Raw genomic sequence first — 18,543 nt, forward strand, 5'->3', positions numbered from 1 at the left:
CCTGGCATCTAATCAAAAGCCAGCAAGGCTGAAACCTGACACTGTACCACTAGTTTCATTTATATATGACTCTATTCATTTATTTATTTCCAAAGCAGAGAGTTCGGTTTACACTCATAAAACCTATTTGTATTTGCTTGGGAAGCAGGAGAGGCCGAGGAGAGAAGGTCTCTAGCAGGATTTGATCATGTAGCCCTGCAGCTGTTCATGTTGGGCTGTAGCTCTGACTAATTTAAGCACCTGACAATCTTGGCACACATAGTCTTTGTTCAGGTGCTAATCTGAGATATGCTCATTTACTGACTGTGAGGTTGTGTCAGTACAGAGAGAAGGCCTTTGTGTGTGTGTGTGTGAGTGTGTGTTGGTGTGTGTGTGCGCGTGTGTCTAAATGTAAACCACTCAGTTATGTATCTCCTCAGTGCTCAGCAGGAATACGTGCAAAGTTTGGCTTCCACCTGGCATAACTAATGAATTTAATGTTATCTAAAGATGTCTAGTTCTTTGATTTTCTGTAGGTTAAGTTGAGTGGTGTTACCTCAGTAGCAAAGAAGCAATACATCAAAGGAAAATACTCCTGTATTACTATACTATATGTAGTACTGTACTAAGTCCTGTGTCCAAAATGTTACTTACATTTTACTTTAAAATCATGTAAATCTCATTAATGGAATGAACAGTTCTGATGGTAACACTTTGTATGATGGTGCACATATTCCTCATTAACTAATTGCTTACTGGTATGCATTTTAGCAGCATACTGGCTCCTTATTAGCACCCCCAAACAGAATCTGGAGACTTATTTGTAGTTTTTTCAGCATAAAAATCTGCGGGTTTGAGTTAACTAGCTTTCTGTTTAGTACGTTGACATTCTGAGTTATATTTAAAAAACTATTTAAATCTGATTCATTTGGCCCTGCTTATTAGTCATTATAAAGCATGCTTATGCAGCATGAGCATACATCTACTAGGCCATTAACTGACGGGTTTCCCCCAAAAACCTGGTTATTGGGTTGATGGTAAGTAAGGTCAATGTTCATCATGATGTATGATCTTAATATTTTTGGCTCAGCATGGGATTTCTTCTGTAATAAAACACAAAACTATGAGTGTTAATAATGTCCAAATAACGTTACCTAGCTTGTGTGGTAGCTTATCTAATAGCTTGATGGATGGTTAGTTAGCTAATTTGCTAATTCCACCCAACATGCTTTCACTGGTTATAGGAAATAAGCCAGCTGGCGAGTTAGCTGGTTAGCTAGCTGGCTAGTTAGCTAGCTTTTTTGCTTGGAGGTTCAGTTCTCAGTTCAGCATTATCAGTATAACTCAACAGAATCATTTCATCCAATGTTTGAAGTGGATATTAAGCAACGTCAGTCTATTTACTGGAGTTCTACACACAGTATATCCTTTACAACTGTATCATTTTGGCTATATTGTTAAATTATATTTACGCTTATGAATATACATGCTTATGAGCAAGTAGTTAATGATAAAGATGTGTACCTTTATGTAAAGTGTTACCATACTCATTATCTGGACAGGGTTGCCCCTGTCACTGTTATATTTTATGTTGAATATCACTAGATTATTAATGTGTAACCAGAATTTCAGTCTTGTTTTTCCACGAGGTGGAGCTAATTTTTGGTGTTTTGGTATTTAATTTGCAGCAACAGTGTGTCATGTTTATGCATATGATAAATTATCATCTTTATCCTCATGTTACGTCCCGCAGTGCTAGGGGTATCAGGACTTAAAACCAGAATGTAATTGGTATTTGGATATGTATTTAGGAATTAGGCAAAATAGAACAACAGAGTTTACAAATGGAAAAAATGGGCCGATGAGTGGTGTGGAAATCTAAAACACAATATAACAAAAATAGATCCTCAAAAGGAAGACTATTACGACAAGTATAAGAAACAAAAGGATAAAAAAAAAATCCTGTCTAACTTAATTACTTGGAAAAACACAAAACACGATACTCACAGCACCCCTGCACACTTTGTACAAAGTCAAAGCTGTTAGATGCACGAAGGATATCGGTTTTTAAATCTCAACCCTGGCCCACTTGCTCACACTCTCAAACATCGTGTCAACCAAATGTGGTCTGGCAGCGGCCCTAGGCTGCATCAATCAGGCTGTTTAACCCAGAAGCTTCATTGCCTTCATTGGCCCAGCCTGCCTCGCATCTCAGATACAGCACAATCAGTTAAACACACACGAGGGTGCCGAAGGCGAGCGTAACAAATCTGACATGCACCTCCGAGTGCTGTAAGGCCAACAACAAAGCAAGTGTCTCTTTCTCCATAGTAGAATAGTTAATTGATGTTTGTTGAACTTGATAGAAAAATAGCACACTAGGTGATCTACTCCCTCTGCATCTTCCTGTGGTTTGAACAATCTGGCGACGTCTGGAGCCACGAGCCCGGGGCCGAGACACAGGAGCACCTTGAGACTGTCAAATGTAATCTGACAGTGTGAAGACCACACAAACTCCACCTTAGGGCTCAATGAACGAGTTAGTGGCTGAGCAATAGTCAGCAAGATCAGCCGTATGGAAGGTACTTTCTCCACACTGGCTTTATCGTTGTCACTTACCACTCTTCTGAAACAACGTTGTAGTGTTGGATCCTCTCTCCGTGTGTTTGCTGGAGGTGAAACTGAACTGGAAGCATCGACTGTCTGGACCCTCTCAGGCAGAGATTACACAGCGGTCGACTTCTCCGCTTCCTCACGCTCAGTCCCACCTGGAAACATTGGCATAAGGATGCATTTTGGTTCCCCCCCCCCCCCCCCCCCCCCGTTCCAACTGTTACTGTCAGGCAGATTGTACAGATCTATCAGGGCAAAAAAAACATATTTAAAAATCATTTTTTATCCGACTGCAATAATTAAAATCGATGCTGCTAAAAACCTCGAGATCTCAAGTTTGAAAATCCAACAAACAATAAGGATAACCTTAGCAGCTAGCTAGCTAGCTAGCTAACCTTAGCAGCTAGCTGCAGTAATTGACATCAACAGTCAACGTTCATAATAACACTTCACATTGGCATGTACTAATTAGTAATGCTTATAAAAATAAACGATGGATGTATTTAGACAACCAAGGAGATGTCATCATTATGTCAATGGATGTGCTTACACTACTGGGAGTGATTACACTACGTTAGGCTGCTGGTCCACTTACGTCTGTGTGTGTGTGTGTGTGTGTGTGTGTGTGTGTGTGTGTGTGTGTGTGTGTGTGTGTGGTGTGTGTGTGTGTGTGTGTGTGGTTACCTAATGTTTACATCTCTTTGGTTGTCTAAATACATCCATTGTTTATTTTTATAAGCATTACTAATTAATAAATGCCAACATGAAGTGTTATTATGAACATTATTGTTGACTGTTGTCAATTACTGTAGCTAGCTACTAATTACTGTAGCTAGCTACTAATTACTGTAGCTAGCTACTAATTACTGTAGCTAGCTACTAATTACTGCAGCTAGCTACTAATTACTGCAGCTAGCTACTAATTACTGTAGCTAGCTACTAAAGTTAGCCTTAATATTTGTTGGATTTTTAAACGTGAGATCTCAAGTTTAATGTTTTGTTTTTTTAATTTATTTTCCTTGTTTTTTCTCCCTCCATGTCACCTCCGGGGCTCCGTAAAAAAAGAATGGGAAGGATGTAGAAGTAAAAAGATGTAGAAGTAAAAAGTAGCGGACAATTTAAATACACAAGTAAAGTACATGTACCTCAGAACCGGGGAACATGGGAGCAGCCTGCTGTCCCTCAGAGCCACAGAGGACAGTATGCATTTTGTACTCCCTATTGATGTTTGTGTGGAACACCAGTGCAGTACAACACATGCATAAATGTACCTTTTTTATTTCTAACCACAGTTGTAGGGTTTCAGGAGGTTGTAAATGGTGCCCTTTTCTCTCTGCGGGTCATGCTAACCACCCATTCCACTTCCTGTAAAAGGGTTCAAACACTCAGTGCAACAGCCTTCTGAACAGTAGCAAAATAGACTTTTATTCATATGAAAAATGTGTGGATTATTACTTTCAGGCTGAAAACATCGTAGAGGCCATATGCACATCACTCATCATTTTAATCCATTTATTCATGCTGTTGATGTCAAGTGTAAACATATTACAAGTGAAAAATCAGACAAGGTTGGAAAACCAGCTTCCTGTCTATTGTTTACACCCCACGTTTAATAGGAATGTCTTCATTGATTCATTCTGATGTGGCTAGGTGATAGACGCTTCCAGTTCATCCATCTTTGCTTTCTGCAGAACCAAGAACCGGTGTTCTCCAAAGATGGCAGCCGATTCTTCCTGACTGTCCCGGTCAAACAAGGAGGACGTGGAGAGTTTCATCACATCGCCATGTTCACCACACAGGTGAAGGTCCAGTTCATACTCACTTCCCATTACGTTGATGCAGCCACAGTTTGCACACCCAAAGGATTACATTTTATTTATAGTATCAATTCATAACAAGAGTTATCTCGCATCTGAACTTTTATCTACCAAGGCCTGCAATGACTTTGCATCCTTCTTCAAAGACAAAATTCAGAAGATTAGACAAACAGTCAGTGCCTCCATATCAAGTTCAGGATATGTGTTGTCACAGTGTTCAAACAAAACTATTTCCAATATGACAGAATTTCATTTAATCAACCATAAAAACCTGGAGGACATTATACAACATCTGAAATCCTCCTCCTGTTGCCTTGATATTCTACCAACGGGTGTTTTCAAAAATGTTTCGACTTGTTTGGCTTCTGATCTTCTACAGATTTTGAACACGTCTCTTCTTTCAGGAATCTTTCCACAGGCCCTGAAAACTGCAGTAATCAAGCCACTCTTAAAAAAGAACAATCTAGACACATCAATAATGAGCAACTATAGGCCAATATCAAACCTTCCGTTTTTAAGTAAAATCATTGAAAAAGCTGTTTTTCTACAACTTAGCCATTTCCTGTCACTAAACAACAGTTTTGATACCTTTCAGTCGGGTTTCCGACCACACCACAGCACTGAGATTGCTCTCGTCAAAGTCTTTAATGACATCCACCTTAACACAGGTAGTGGCAAAATTTCAATCTTAGTATTACTTGATCTCAGTGCTGCATTTGACACGGTCGACCACGACATATTACTAGACCGATTGGAAAACTGGGTAGGACTTTCTGGCTCAGTACTAAACTGGTTTGAATCCTACTTACAGAATAGGGATTACTTTGTGTCAATAGGTAATTATGCATCTGAGCGTACAAATATGACGTGTGGAGTTCCCCAAGGCTCTATTCTGGGGCCTCCTCTGTTTAACATCTACATGCTCCCACTGGCCCAGATTATGGAGAACAACAAAATAAGTTACCATAGTTATGGGGACGACACACAAATTTACATAACCTTATCGCCAGGGAACTATAGTCCAATACAAAAACTGACTAAGTGCATCGAACAAATTAACGACTTGATGTGTCAGAACTTTCTGAAATTAAATGAAGGAAAAACTGAGGTGGTTGTTTTTGGAGCCAAAGAGGGACGATTAAAAGTCTGCGCTCAGCTTCAAACAACAATGTTAAAAACAACAGACAAAGCCAGAAATCTTGGTGTAGTCATGGACTCAGACCTGAATTTTAACAGCCACATTATGACAATTACAAAGTCAGCCTACTATCACCTTAAGAGTATATCAAGGGTTAAAGGACTTATGTGTCAACAGGACTTGGAAAAACTGGTCCATGCTTTCATCTTCAGTAGACTTGACTACTGTAACGGGGTCTTTACAGGTCTCCCTAAAAAATCAATCAGACAGCTACAGCTGATTCAGAACGCTGCTGCTTGGGTCCTCACTAAGACCAAGAGACTGGATCACATCACTCCAGTCCTCACTAAGACCAAGAGACTGGATCACATCACTCCAGTTCTGAAGTCTTTACACTGGCTTCCTGTGTCTCAAAGAATTGATTTCAAAGTACTCTTGCTAGTTTATAAATCCCTTAACGGTTTAGGTCCAAAATACATTTCTGATCTGCTACTACACTATGACCCCCCCAGACCTCTCAGGTCATCTGGGACAGGTCTACTTTCTGTCCCCAGAGTCAGAACTAAACAGGGTGAAGCAGCTTTCAGTTTCTATGCTCCTCATATCTGGAATAAACTCCCAGAAACCTGCAGATCCGCTGCTACTCTCAGTTCTTTTAAATCAAGGCTGAAGACCTTTCTTTTTGATGCTGCCTTTCTTTAAATGAATGCTCATTTCTTTAAATTTCTTATGCTGCACTGTAACTTTTATTCTTGTGTTTTATGTGTCTATTTGTTTTTAACTGTCTATTCATGTGTTTTACCGGTTTTTAATGCTGCCTTGCCTTGCCTTGTCTCGAGACACTTTACAGATGGAGGAGGTCTAGACCACACTCCAGAATTTACAAGGACCCAACAGGTCTAGTAGTTTCCTCCAGAGCAAGCAACAGTGTGACAGTGGCGAGGAAAAACTTCCTTTTAGTAAGAAACCTGGGACAGACCCAGACCCAGACCCAGGCCCAGACCCAGACCCAGGACCCAGACCCAGGCTTTTGGTAGGCGGTGTCTGACGACCGGTTGGGGTTGAAATGAAGAGTGGCAATAACAGTCACAAAAAAATAGTAGTTTGTAGTAGTTCTTTGTAGATCATGGCATAGCAGGGCACTGTGCAGCATTACACGGCACAGCAGGACGTAGCAGGACGTAGCAGGACGTAGCAGGACGTAGCAGGACACAGCAGGACGTAGCAGGACGTAGCAGGACGTAGCTGGGCACAGCAGAGCGTAGCAGGATGTAACATGGCATCGCAGAATGTGTAGCGGGACCATGGCGACAGCTGCTACCATGATCTAAAATTACTCATAGCAGTCCTTATTTGTCATGCTGTTGTTGAACCAATTTTTAGATCTCGCCATAATCAAGAAATTTCTTGCCGATGGTATGGGCCCAATAAAAAGAGCCAGTTCTCATCAAGACAGATACTTTGACGTCCCCATGTGTATCTGCGTGTTGGATTTAATGTTGGTAGAGAGAGATGAAGAGTGATATTTAAAGGCAGGTTGATAGTTTCTCTGCTGTTTTTAGCAGACAGGCTCTTCAGATTGTATTCCAATTATTGAAACACATTCCCGATATTAAAAAGCTTGCTTTAGTTGTTGGATGAGTGCCTGTGTAGGTCATTATGAATTCGTCAGACCTGATTTATTTTTCTACAATGTATGAAGTAAACACTAAAGTGCCAATATGTCTTCATATTTCAGTGATAACATTGTATTTGGATTAATCAAAACGACAAACTGATAATTTATATGATTGTTATCTGACCTATCACTTCTATGATTACGGTTTGGGTTAGGGTTGAAACATAGCGTCCATGATGGGCGCGAGGGGCACAGCTTGGTTATTTAAAAGGAAATTAAAATGAATAAAAGTCTTTAAAAAGAGCTTAATGGAGCCACGCAGCAGGTAGGTCAGCTGGAGTTATTTAACTTTCAAAAAAGTCCCCACATCTGCTACAATGACTTCCCCAGACAAATAAAATGACAATTGATTTATACAAAGATAAATAACAATTAAATAGTATAATAATGGTAATTTATTCACAATAAAGATTTTACAATTGCCCACCGTATATAACCAGGAGAAGTGGCTCACTTAGAACAAGATATGACACACGCCAGCAACAGCATATTAAACATAGTTTGCAGTATTTCACAGTCATCTTGAAAAAGAATAATCAAGTGTTTTGCACCCCCAACAAGCCTCTCAAGCTCACTCCCTAAAGGTGTGTTCCCACTGATTGAAAAGCAGATTTTGCCTGGAGTGTTTGTCCAGTCTGTGTTAATTTGCTCTAAACAGCCAATGTACTGTCTGTCGCTATGGCAACTATTGTTATTTGTACACGTGTGTGCATGCGTGTGCACGTGAATGTTTAGTGGTTTACCTCTTGTTGCTGTACATCTATTAATTCCAACAGCCTCTAGGCTAGAAAACAATTGAGCAAACATGAATAAGAGAACATTTTCAACGCAAATTGCATCGCCAACACTGAGTCAGGGACTTTTTGCAATCAGATGATATTTCTTTCATCTTGCAGTCACATCGTATCTCTAACTCGCTTCGTTTTCAGTCTGAACACACCTTTAGGGTTTTGGCAGAATCATAACAACCAGTGGTGGAAATGGACAGATTTTACTATGGAAACCTACATGGGAAACATTGAACTATGAATTTTAACGTTATTTTGGATCATTATTCACACATTTGTGACATAACATCCAACTTTGTGTGTGTGTTGGGTGTGTGTGTGTGTTGGGTGTGTGTGTGTGTTTGGGGGGGTTAGGCGCTACTACCTGCATCCCTTTCTGCAGTCAGGCATCTAACATTACGTGATGGATGTTCACTCTCTCTCTCAATATTGGACATTTAAAAAATGGGGGAACGAAGTCAATTCATAAACACTGCAACACGAGTAAAATGGCTACAAAAAAAACAATGACTCTTTTTTTTGAATCTGAAAGGGAACACTGTTCTTTAACAACCTTTACTCCTGGATCAGCGGTCCAAGGCGTTTTCCCCCTTTTCCACCACAGTTATGCTGAAATGTCAGTATTCACATGAATTCACAAAGTTTGCGTTCTACACATAACGCATCATTTAAACACCTGGGCCATTGATGTTGCTGCGTTTCTGGTACTGACAGTTATAAATACACAGCACACAACCTGACCTGAGCATGCAGAAGCAACACATGACCTGTACTCATCTTCTTTTGTTTGTCTTAGTTCAGAGCAGATCAAAATGAAGTCCGACATCTCACCTCGGGGAACTGGGAGGTGACCCGGATCATTGCCTATGATGAGAACACTGACAACCTGTAAGTCTACATTCAGTACACTATGATAAACACAGCTTTAGACCACTGTTTCTGTCAGGCTCCACGTCATCTATTCTTCAAGGAAATGGTGTGGAGTCATAACAAACCCAGTGTTCTCCCATCAAGGAGAAACACAAGAAGACAGATACAGAAGTCATATACTCTGAGAGGCATTTGAGATCTTATTATGAATAATTAAAATGAAAATCATTGGTTAAATGTAATTTTCCCATTACAGGGCGCTTTCACACCTATAGGTCGATGGGAAGTTGCATGTTTCATTTGGTTGGGTTAGCGCTCACAAACGTTCACACTGCACTTTGTCAAAAGTTTCTAGTGGACAGAATATTGTCTGGTCTCTTTAATAATGTAGAGATACCAAATTTATAATGTCTTGGGTTTTCAAGTTCTGCTTCAATGTTTCTAATATTTTAGAAGAAGGTGAACAATGTGAGCAGCTGACAGACAGCGGGAGAAAGAAAGAGCCACAGGCATCCAGCGTTCTGTGGTTTTCTTAGGTTATGGAAATGGAAGTTATCGTCCCTTAAATCAAACATAAGTCTGCAAATTGTGTGCAAGGTTGAAATGTCAGACTAGTAAATGCACGTTTTTTTTGCTTCACCTCCTCAATTTGGGTCACATTGCATTGTCACCTGAGGTGAACTGAGCTCTAGAGCATTTGAGACCGAGAACTCTGGTCTGCACCAGAGTTTGAACGAGCTTTCACCCCTCCCCAAACCAACCGGACCATCTGATGAAAGGCTCCAGGTTTTGGTTTAACCCTTGTCTGGTATTCGGGTCGAACTGACCCATTTCAACCTTTTACAAGAAGAAAAATGGAACAAGTTACATTTCTTCTACCTGAAAATCATCGTCCTTTCCTTATTTCCTGTGATAAACATGTATTTCTGACTCAATACAGAACATTATACCTGATATGATGATTATGTTATTTCCATAGTGGATTTTTAACATGAATTATAACCTTATGACACAAAACAAACCCCACTTCCATGTTTAATAGTGTGCTAGTAGAGACTGATGCATTCCCTGAACATAGATGTTATCTCAGCTGTTTGAAATTGAGATAAAGACAATATTTGTCAATAGATTATGAAGTACGATTTTATTTCAGAATTGGTTTTGAAAAACCCCAAATAAGTCCCGGGTCAGTTTGACCCGAGGGACACGGGAGGGTCCCGGAGTGAAGACAACACCAGGGTTAAACGGACCAAACAAAACCTTAAAGGGAAATAATCCTAATGCATGAGCTAGAATCTCCTGTTAAATGAAACTACAGCAAACACTAAATTGTGTTTGTTCCTCTTTACTCCACCACCCTCGTACTGCACCCACCAGGGAGTTGCTGATGAGATGTTTGCATTCAGAGATAATGAAGTCCAGGGTTTGATTTAGCGTGTCTGTTTGCTCTTATTGTTTTCAGTTATTTTCTCAGCACGGAGGGCTCGCCACGACGACGTCAGCTCTTCAGGTTGGTTTTGACCAAGTTATCATGCAGCTGTTTGGCTTAACCCTGGTAATGTGTTGGGAAGCTGCCCAAACCGGTTGTGTTAGCGGGTCACATGACTCGTGATTTACTCAAAAACAATGATTATGATCCAATATTGTTTTTCACCTCATAGCTAACTTATTATGTATTCATATGCACATCAACACTGTTTTGTTTTAATCTTCTTGTTTACATTATCATTTAAATTCACTTATTAGATTTCATCAGTATTTACTTTACATCTTCTCTGTATTGCTTTATAGTAACAACCATTGTATTAACAGTGAATACACGCTGGTTTATTAATCTTTTAATTAGCTACAATGAATTTATCTTGCTAACCGTTACTGTCTGTCATATATCTTCTGTGTATGTCCCGTTTTTGGTCTATAAAATGACAGAAAATAGTGAAAACGGCAGCATACAGCAAATCCTCATATTGGAGAAGCCGCATCCAGGAAATGCACATGAAAACCACAATAAAAAAAGAAGTAATTCCAGCATTTGGCTCCATATTTTACTCAAAAAGTGTTGTACTTTCTCTCTGCAGTGTTAAGACGGTGGGTCTGTTCCCGCGTCGGTGTTTGACATGTGAGCTTAACAAAGCCTACTGTCTGTACTTCGATGCTGACATCAACCCCACAAACCAGCACATTATCCTCCACTGTAAAGGTAGGCCGTCACTCTTCCTCATTTAAGGCTTTCCTTGTGTCTGCTTTGAAACTCCTGGTCAAGTTAGAGCTGGTCTAGATCCTTGACGTTCCACTTCCGGGATTGCTCTGGTGGATTTCTGAGGACTCTGGTTACCTGGTCCTCAGGTCTCTGCAGGGTAAATCCAGACAGCTAGCTAGAATATCTGTCCAATCTGAGGACTATGGTTACCTGGTCCTCAGTTCTCTGCAGGGTAAATCCAGACAGCTAGCTAGACTATCTGTCCAATCTGAGGACTATGGTTACCTGGTCCTCAGATCTCTGCAGGGTAAATCCAGACAGCTAGCTAGACTATCTGTCCAATCTGAGGACTATGGTTACCTGGTCCTCAGTCTCTGCAGGGTAATCCAGACAGCTAGCTAGACTATCTGTCCAATCTGAGGACTATGGTTACCTGGTCCTGAGTCTCTGCAGGGTAAATCCAGACAGCTAGCTAGACTATCTGTCCAATCTGAGGACTATGGTTACGTGGTCCTCAGATCTCTGCAGGGTAGATCCAGACAGCTAGCTAGACTATCTGTCCCACACGTTTCTGGTTGCACGGTACTCAGTGGTTCCTTCCAGGTTATTTTTCAGAGGCATCTGGACTCTGTCTGAGCTGAGTCACAGTAGTGGTCACTTCCCAAATATCTTTGTGTCTGCAGTAAAGGAGTATACATTCCAATTTGTGTTACAGATGTTAGATTTCCATGGCATACGTCATTCATGGTATACATAAAGATGATAGACACATGTGGTCATTGAAACACACAGGCGTGCACTAAACTTAGCTTTTACCTTTCAGTTAAACTATGTGTAGATGGTTGCAGGAAACAGATTCAAGGATTATGTGAAATTGGGAGCTATGCTGTGTGTGTTGTGTTCCTAATTTATTCAGCCATGTTCTGTCTGAGATCATCTGGCAGATGTCAGGGTCTGTCTGTTGTAATCTGTCCCCCTCCACTCTGTTGTGCATAATTAGTTTTAGGTAGCGTCGTTGGTCAGAGAGGAGCTTATTTAATGGAGGGTAACTCTTAATGTTGTTTGTGATTTCAGTTTATCTGAAGCAGGTGAGAGTCCGGCATGCTCAGAAGCATTTGCGCTCTGGCGTGGTGATTTATTGAACAATAACACTGTTTTTCCCTGTTTGTCTTTTCCCAAAAGCAATAAAAAAGAATTATGGAGACAGCTTGTTGTCTTTCGGAGGGCCAAGGTCACATAAACCAAGCGCCTGGGTCTGGGCCTGTCCCAGGTTTCTTCCTAAAAGGAGTTTTTCCTCGCCACTGTCGCACTGTTGCTTGCTCTGTAGGAAACTACTAGAACTGTTGGGTCCTTGCAAATTCTGGAGTGTGGACTATCTGTAAAGTGTCTTGAGATAACGCTTGTTATGAATTGATACTATAAATAAAATTGAATTGAAAAATTTAATTGAATTAAACCCGACAAAGTTTGTCCGGACACTTGTTTTCATCAGGAGCTACAAAAGCCTTTAAATTCCACTCATAAAATACTGAAATCAGGTACAGGCACACAGTGAAAGCGTTTCTCTGTGTGATACAAGTGAGTGTAGAAGCACGCAAAGTAGGGTGACCAGACGTCCCCGGTTTTGGTGACTTGTCCCCGGCTGGATCTGTCCCCGGAAATGTCCCCGGTTTTTACTGTGACTGACAGACCCAAAAGAAAGAAAGAAAACATTAACCAAAGTCCTTTTAGGAAAGGATGACCAGACGTCCCCGGTTTCCGGGGACAGTCCCCAGTTTAGGTGACCTGTCCCCGGCTGGATCTGTCCCTGGATCTGTCCCCGGTTTTCCCTGTGACTGACAGACCCGATATTGGAATTAAAGAAAGAAAACATTGACCAAACGGAGCCGATAGTCGCTCCAGGCAGCCAGAGCCAGCGGTGCTCAGAGAGGTTTTAGAAGCCGTGTTTTACGATGCTAAAATCCTGATTATTTACATGGAGTCTGGTGGGTTTAGCAAACGTAATTTCACGGACTTTTATGTTTTAAAAAAGGATCTTAATCTTTAACAGAAAGGTCGACCTCCTTAGAAATCCTTGCCATAATGTTGTCAGACACTTAGAATATTAATCCGAGCCTGTTAGCTGCAACACGAGCTGGACAATTATCCCATTAACTTCCGTTGTAGCTGGTTTTCTGCTGACGACTGCAGAGATCTCGTTTAATACTGCGTCAATGTCAAAGGAAAATATTTCCTCAATAGTTATTATTGTATCCGATACTCAATGAGTGCTCAGCCCCTAATGAGAACAGCTCTAGGTCTAGTGTCCCCGTTTTAAGTTTTACAAAAATAAAAATATGACGTGTTTTGGAGGTATATATACGCTTCTGAGCTAAAAATGTCCCCAGATTTTGTCTGAGAATTTACCTTAATGCAAAGGCCAAAGCTAATGCAGTCTACCAGCAGCAAGTCCAGAGAGTAAATAAAGCCCAAGCAGCGGTTTGTGTTTCAGTACGAGGACAGCAGAGCAGGAGCATTGTGGGTTTTGAAGCCTCCAAGGTAGCAAATTAGCCGCAGCGGAGCTATTCAGCAAACCTGCCACCTCACTGACCTCTCTGGCTAATTATTTTTTACAAAAGGACGTTAAAAGGATGTGTAAAAAAACAAAAGGACTTAATGTGACAGTCTAAGGTTGTTAGCGAGGCAACGTGAGTGACCTTTAACCCTGACCCTAACTGATGCAGGTTAAGTGAGCAGTAAAATCGGGTAAACAAGACAGCCTGCATTCGACGTTTGTGTAGCAAGAATACTTCTATTGGCAATGTTTGAAGAAGTTTTTACTCAATAATTTAAAAATGTCCTTCACTATCTGCATAGCAAACATCACCCTGCACTGAGAAGTATTTGTTAATAAAATTAAAGTTTAATTTACACTCACGTGCTTTTGCATTTCCTTTCAGGTCCTGGAGCCCCTACTGTGATCTTACACAGCCTCAATAACTCAAGTAAGGGATCCACTTAGTCTTGTGGGTATGACGGGTATGTGGGGACCATCTTATGTCAGGAACACAATGTTTCACGACATGTAACGACTGTATGTCAGACTAGACAAACATAGTGCCATGCAGTCTTGGTCTGGCCACACCAGCCCCCGACCGATTAACACGTACTGTCGTCAAGGTCATAGGTCGTTGGGGAGATGTGGGACAACTACGGCTGGTGGCTGTCGTTTCCACGCTTCCCATTCATTGTCTATGTGAGCATTCCTCATCCTCATTTGCATGAAGTTGAATCCAGGCTACTTTATGCAAATGAGGAGCGGCCGGCTCAGCTCAACGCCTCTCAGTAACTAAACTGACCGTCGATCTGAACTGCATAGCCTGTCTCTCTATTTTAAGAAACACATTGTGGTGAACTATTGTGGTAAAATAAGAGATCGCCCTCCAAACTCTCTCAGCACTCTCTCGTCCTATTAGAAAGAACACTCTTCTGTGCACTCTTTGGTGCTATTGGTGGAGGGCACTCTCTCCTCCTATTTGTCAAGGAACATGTTGTAGAATATGTCACGATAAGCGAAAAAAGACAAAACATAATGGCATGCTAGATTTTCTATGACACCTCAGATTGCTGATCTTTGATTATGTCCCACTACAAGAGGTAAAGACGCATGTCAGTCGGTCCCGACCCTCAAAATCGGGTCTGCCACGTCTGTCGGGTCTGTTGTGTCCAAATCAAGCTGAATGTGTGTAGTCTGATCATTAAAGGCGACTCATGATGGTCACTACAGGGTCATACTTCCATTTGTCTTCTACTTGAACGTGTTTTCATGCTTCAATGTTAAAAAAGCATTATTTTTTCATACTTCTCTCTGAATGTACTTATATTCAACCTCAGTCCTAAAGGATTCGTTTTAGCTCCTGTATCTTTAAGCCCCCCACCCCCCCCCCCCCGATACTTTTACTGGTTATGCTTTATAATGAAAAAAGACAATCTTACTTCTTACAATATGGGACCTTTAAAAGGATAATTCCATAATTTCAACCTGGTGTGTTTCCCGTAATTGTGTATCTTTGACATTGTGGCTCTAAGGGTCAACGTTGCACTTGCTAACTCAGCTTTAGAAATGTGGGTAAAAGAGAACTTTTCCCTATAAACATGATTGAGTCATTTCAAACTGTTGTCTCGGACTATGGCTGGAAGTAATTGTCGGTACACGATCCGTCCTGCCTGCACGATCCGTTCTGCGCATGTGCACTATGTTCGCGCATGTGCAGATGATGTCATGAAGAACGTGGATTTACGACACTGCTTGATCTGTTCCCATAGACAGTTAAAGAAAGTCTGTTAGCCTCCACCGGAAAGCTAACGTTAGTTTAGCTAACAGCTAATTCGGCTAACCGCTAGCTGAGACAGCATGTAAAATACCCTCAAAACTTAAAGTTACCGTTTAAATATATAACAGCTGTTACGTCAGCTCTACTTGTGCTCATTTAAAATACAATCAGTCCATACTCATCTTTATTGTTACTGTAAAGTCTTAATTTAGATGGAGCTGCTTTTCCCGCTGTTTAGTTTGAGTAACATTATTTTAGCTGAATCAAGCTGTCAGCTAGCGGTTAGCCGAATTAGCTGTTAGCTAAACTAGCGTCGTTAGCTTTCCGGTGGAGGCTAACAGCAGACCGCTACTGTGGACCAGATCGTGCAGTGCCGTAAATCCTCGTACATCAGGATTATCATCTTGGCGTGCGCGAACATGTTGCACATGCGCAGAACGGATCGTGTACCGACAGTAATCACAAAACAGGTTACCTGAAACGGGCGTTATGGCTCTGGCTACTGTGTGTTAGCAGGTCAAGCTGCTAAAACAACTTTTATAGAAGACGTGTTTTTGGGTAGGGTCAGGGACTTTGAAACTAAAATAAACTAAAACTACTTGTCACCTTATCGCACATGGAACGTCCAATTTGTCTCTTTTGTTTTTGAGTATAAATGACTTTTGTGATTGCATTGATGGGGTTGCTGAAGCCAAGATCTGAGTCCATATTAAAATTATTAGTCAAGACAAATCTCGAATGGGGGGTTGATAAGTTTTCCTTTTTGAAACTGGCATTAGGTCTGAGCCAACAGCATTTAGGGTTGATTCTGGTCTACAAATCTGTATTTCTTCCTTCTTTTCACAGGGCCTCTTCTTGTTATTCATACCTGTGTGTCTATCAGTAGATTTCTCCCTCGAAAAATTTAACAGCTGTGCTGCAGAAAAGAAAGCAATTTGCCCAGGGTTATTTGGATAGGCGCTCCATCCACAGCTGGGAACTCAAGGCCCCTGGCGGTTTCATAATGAGGCGTCTATTGATTTTTGGTTTTCCATTAGAAGTGCTGGATGAATTCCATTTCATTTAGCTGCTTCTCAGATGGCTTGAATGGGAAAAATGGCCGTACCAGAGGGTCATTGTTTATTACATGTGGAGGGGCGCCTCCAAAACAAACAAGCTGCTGGGTGTAAAATGCCTTTTAGAAGTGGAACCTTTCATCCAAATTTAACAGTATTTACCAAATTACCATCATTTTGATGGTTTGAATTAGGGTCAGCAGAAAGTTATGAGTTTGTTCTCTTCTCCCAAATCACAAGCTATGTACAACTTTTACTTTTACTTCATATTCAGATTCTAGTCAGAATATGAGTCTGATATTTGAAACATTAGGCTGTGATTATGGGGCGTGTTTCAACCAAACCAGGAAATAAAATGCCTCAGCACTCAATTGGATAGACCAACAACCAGTCAAAGCAACAGAGCAACATAGACCTCACCAATCAGAGCAACGATAACAACAACCAATCAAGCAACGATACCACAACCAATCAAAGCAACAGATAGACCTACGACCAATCAGAGCAACGGATAGACCAACAACCAATCAGAGCAACGTATAGACCTACAACCAATCAGAGCAACGGATAGACCAACAACCAATCAGAGCAACGGATAGACCAACAACCAATCAGAGCAACGGATAGACCTACAACCAATCAGAGCAACGGATAGACCAACAACCAATCAGAGCAACGGATAGACCTACAACCAATCAGAGCAACGGATAGACCAACAACCAATCAGAGCAACGGATAGACCTACAACCAATCAGAGCAACGGATAGACCAACAACCTATCAGAGCAACAGATAGACCTACAACCAATCAGAGCAACAGATAGACCTACAACAATCATAGCAACAGATACACCAACAACCAATCAGAGCAACGTATAGACCTACAACCAATCAGAGCAACGGATAGACCAACAACCAATCAGAGCAACGTATAGACCTACAACCAATCAGAGCAACGGATAGATCAACAACCAATCAGAGCAACGGATAGACCTACAACCAATCAGAGCAACAGATAGACCTACAACCAATCAGAGCAACGGATAGATCAACAACCAATCAGAGCAACGGATAGACCTACAACCAATCAGAGCAACAGATAGACCTACAACCAATCAGAGCAACGGAGTACGTGACGTAGTGTATGTTGAACCTTTGCCGAATCCCATTAGAAGGACAACAAAAACATCTTTCTGATCAATAAATGCCTCAATTGCGGTTCCTTGTTCCTGTTTAAAAATGAATGTGCTGTCCATATCTTCTATAATAGACGTAATGGAGGAATCTACCCAACTCAATTCTCCTGTGGCAGCCATTTTTGTTTTAAATGAATTCAACCCAAGTGCTCTTTGGTGACGTGGTTGATTACGTTACTGTTGATCATCACCATCATAGTATAAAAATGGTCCAAACAGCTCTAGTTCGAGAATAGTTGCTCCACAGCGGATCAAGTCCAAACCGAACTTCCTGACCTCAAATGTCGTGGGCGGGGCTAAGTTCAGCTGACATTCAACCTAGGTTTTACTATTTTTTGTCAGTGAGTTACAAATCCCAAAATGTGATTTACTATAAAGATTGCCTATTTCATATTACAATCTCATCACGTATTGCAATTTAGTACTTCCTCTTTCACATGCAACAGTTAAACTGCAGAGAGATGGAACCCGGGAATGTATTCATCTCACCGAACCATTTAAATTGACCACAGAATGAAACAATGTCAGAAACTATCCATGATACTCAGATCTCATCCGTCTTACCTACACCTTCCATCTCATCCCATTATACCCCAGGCTCCAAAGACAAGGCCTCATGTTAATGTGGGTCATTTGTATGCAGCGACACCTTGATTATTGGCAGCAATGTTTGGGCTCCATCATTCGTTTAACACATTTTCTTCATCATTACAGATTACTACATCCTTGGGAACAACTCTTTGCTGAAGGCGGCCTTAAATTGGAAAAGGATCCAGATGACTGACTTTAGAACGGTTCCGATAGAACATTTTGGTGAGAATTATGTATTGGTTTCTATACTATCACTGTGAATTACAGATAAATTGGTCATGCAATTTATTTCTCTTTTCTTTTTCC

The 18,543-nt window shown here is 41.1% G+C and overlaps 1 protein-coding gene across 2 annotated transcripts in view; it reads left to right on the top strand.

Annotated features, from left to right (window-relative positions):
• dpp10 (dipeptidyl peptidase like 10) overlaps nt 1–18,543 on the top strand; it is a 207,935-nt gene that overhangs the window by 179,069 nt on the left and 10,323 nt on the right. For both annotated transcript variants that reach the window (XM_032529936.1, XM_032529935.1), the window contains exons 13-18: nt 4,284–4,391; nt 8,810–8,901; nt 10,346–10,393; nt 10,962–11,083; nt 14,023–14,067; nt 18,361–18,459. In XM_032529936.1, the coding sequence (XP_032385827.1) occupies nt 4,284–4,391; nt 8,810–8,901; nt 10,346–10,393; nt 10,962–11,083; nt 14,023–14,067; nt 18,361–18,459 (514 nt within the window). The remainder of the gene's footprint in view (nt 1–4,283; nt 4,392–8,809; nt 8,902–10,345; nt 10,394–10,961; nt 11,084–14,022; nt 14,068–18,360; nt 18,460–18,543) is intronic.

This window comes from Etheostoma spectabile, chromosome 11 (assembly GCF_008692095.1).
Source record: "Etheostoma spectabile isolate EspeVRDwgs_2016 chromosome 11, UIUC_Espe_1.0, whole genome shotgun sequence".
NCBI classification, from domain to species: Eukaryota; Metazoa; Chordata; class Actinopteri; order Perciformes; family Percidae; genus Etheostoma; species Etheostoma spectabile.